The sequence below is a fragment of the Neomonachus schauinslandi genome, unplaced genomic scaffold (assembly GCF_002201575.2).
Source record: "Neomonachus schauinslandi unplaced genomic scaffold, ASM220157v2 HiC_scaffold_1360, whole genome shotgun sequence".
Classification (NCBI taxonomy): Eukaryota; Metazoa; Chordata; class Mammalia; order Carnivora; family Phocidae; genus Neomonachus; species Neomonachus schauinslandi.
This window is the reverse complement of record NW_025410050.1, coordinates 6,834-9,376: the sequence shown is the minus strand read 5'-3', so window position 1 is coordinate 9,376 and position 2,543 is coordinate 6,834. Positions and strand designations below refer to the sequence as shown.

Below are 2,543 nucleotides of genomic sequence, written 5' to 3'. Positions count from 1 at the left end.
GAGAGAGAAGGGGAGAGACAGAGAGACACACAGAGAAAAACAGAGAGAGACAAAGAAACACAAACAGGGAGACTCAGGGAGCAAGTAGCCCTGGACAGGTCACTTCCCGGACCTCTCTGTGGAGCAGGCACCGTTGGTCTTGCTAAGAGAGTCTGTGCTGCCCATTTTTGAGCCAACACTGTTAAGGATTTTGTCAATTTCACCTGGGATGTTTTGCTTCTCCTCATTCTCAGTCTCCCGATGGTAGAAGTAGTTAAAGTTGGAGACGATGACAGGCACAGGGAGGGCAATGGTGAGGACCCCTGCGATGGCGCACAGAGTGCCCACAATCTTCCCCCCGGGGGTGGTTGGGCACATGTCACCATAGCCCACAGTTGTCATGGTGACTACTGCCCACCAGAAGCCATCAGGAATGCTAGAGAAATGGGACTCTGGCTCATCCACCTCGGCAAAGTAGATGGCACTAGAAAAGAGGATGACCCCAATGAAGAGGAAGAAGATAAGCAGCCCCAGTTCCTGCATGGAAGCCTTCAGCGTCTGGCCCAGGATCTGCAGCCCCTTGGAGTGCCGGGAGAGCTTGAAGATGCGGAAGACCCGCACCAGCCGGATGATCCTCAGGATGGCCAGGGACATGTTCTGTTGGGTGCTGGGCTCTGTCTCCTGGACCAGCTCCGTGATGAGGGTTGCAAAGTAGGGGATGATGGAGATGATATCGATGATGTTCATGACGTTCCTGAAGAAGTCGGTCTTGCTGGGGCAGACCACAAACCGGAGCACCAGTTCGAAGGTGAACCACATGATGCAGGTGGACTCGATCATGAAGAAAGGGTCAGTGAACATGGTGTGGGAGAGGACTGACTTACTTGTGTTGAGGCTGGGGTCTCTCACCACCTTTAGCTCCCTCTCCTCCCGGAACTCCGGTAGTGTTTCCAGGCAGAAGATGGTGATGGAGATGACCACAACCAGCACAGAGACCACGGCCACGCCCCGGGCAGCACTGGAGCTCTCTGGGTACTCGAAGAGCAGCCAGAACTGCCGGTGGAAGTCATTGGTGGGGAGCAGCGTTTCAGGGTCTTTGATGAAGCCTTCATCCTCCCGGAACTGGTCCATGGCCTCGATCCCCAGTTCATAGAAGGAGATTTCATCAGCAAAGACATCGATGGGGACATTGGCAGGGCGCCGGATTTTCCCACCTGATTGGTAATAATACAGGATTCCATCAAAACTGGGCCGGTTCCTGTCAAAAAAATACTCATTTCTCATGGAATCGAAGAACTGCATCCTTTTCTCCCGGTCTCCCAGGAGGGTCTCAGGGAACTGATTGAGGGTTCTGAGCTGGGTCTCAAATCTTAGCCCAGCAATGTTGATGATCACCCGCTGGTTACCTTCATTCAGGACCACTGGTTCAGGCCCAGGGGAATCGACATAGTCTCCTGGGAGCTTGGAGAAGGCCGTCTCATGGTTGGTGCTGTCACCGATGAGGATCTTCCAGTTGGAGAAGGGGCTGCTCCCAGGCCGGCCTTTTGGGTTGGTTGGGTCAAAGTCTGTGACATAGCCTGGCTCTTCCTGGATTTCATCTGAGTTATCGAAATTGACCAGAGCAACCTCCATTTCTTTCCAGCCACACACATCCATCCTAAGGGAGTCAGGAAAGCAGCATGAAGACCCTCAGTCTTCCTGGCCTGCAGTGAACTGTGGAGAGGAGGAAGGTCATCTTGCAGGAGCCAGGATGGGCTACAGTGGGCTCTGGATCATTGAGGTGAGATATACCAACGGGTTAAAAAATGACTTACTTTTAGCTGGGGAAGGAACCTCGTGGCTGCTTGGGCACCATTCTTCTCTCGAAAGCCACCTGCACCCCCTGAGCTTGCCTCCACTAATCACTAGAGGAGATCACAAAGAAGGAGCCTGGCTGAGAGGACAACTCTTCCTCCAGCAAAACAGGGTCTCCCTGCACAACAGCAGAGAGAGGCCATAATGAAAGAGGAAGTTAATGTTTCTTAATAACAAAGTAGGTAGTTTGGGATGCCTGGGTGGCCCAGTGGGTTAGGCGTCTGCCTTCGGCTCGGGTCATGATCCCAGGGTCCTGGGATTGAGTCCTACATCAGGCTCCTTGCTCAGAGGGGAGCCTGCTTCTCCTTCTGCCTGCAGCTCCCCCTGCTTGTGCTTGCTCTCTCTCTCTGACAAATAAATAAATAAATCTTAAAAAAAATTACAAAAAAAAGCAGGTAATTTTTTATTTGAATGAAGTCCCTCAGTTCTCCCCACACTTTCCCATGTCCCCTCAGCCAGCTTCTTTCTCTTAGGGTGCAAACACTTCTCATCACCTCCGCCATTGCTCTTGGGCCAAGTGGTGAGGCAGGGTGGAGGCAAGAACCCAGCTGATTCTGTTGGGAGGGAGAGCAAGAGGACGGAGGTGGGCGGCCAACCGACAGACCCTCTGTGGTAGTGCGCGCCAGCCATCTGGTCCTGGGCCCTCCTCTGCAAGTAACTGCCAGGGTTGGTTGGAGGCGACATCAAATGGGATAGCGTATGTAAAATGC

General features: G+C 53.0%; 1 protein-coding gene across 1 annotated transcript; it reads right to left on the bottom strand.

Annotated features, from left to right (window-relative positions):
* Window positions 1-99: 99 nt before the first annotated feature.
* On the bottom strand, window positions 100-1,635 carry LOC110580489 (potassium voltage-gated channel subfamily A member 10). Its single transcript, XM_021690204.1, has one exon. It carries the CDS (start codon window positions 1,633-1,635, stop codon window positions 100-102), a length of 1,536 nt encoding a protein of 511 aa, XP_021545879.1.
* Between the last annotated feature and the right edge of the window lie 908 nt (window positions 1,636-2,543).

Coding starts and splice junctions, on each gene's coding strand:
- LOC110580489 (XM_021690204.1), bottom strand. CDS start 1,635: ATGGATGTGTGTGGCTGGAAAGAAATGGAGGTTGCTCTGGTCAATTTC.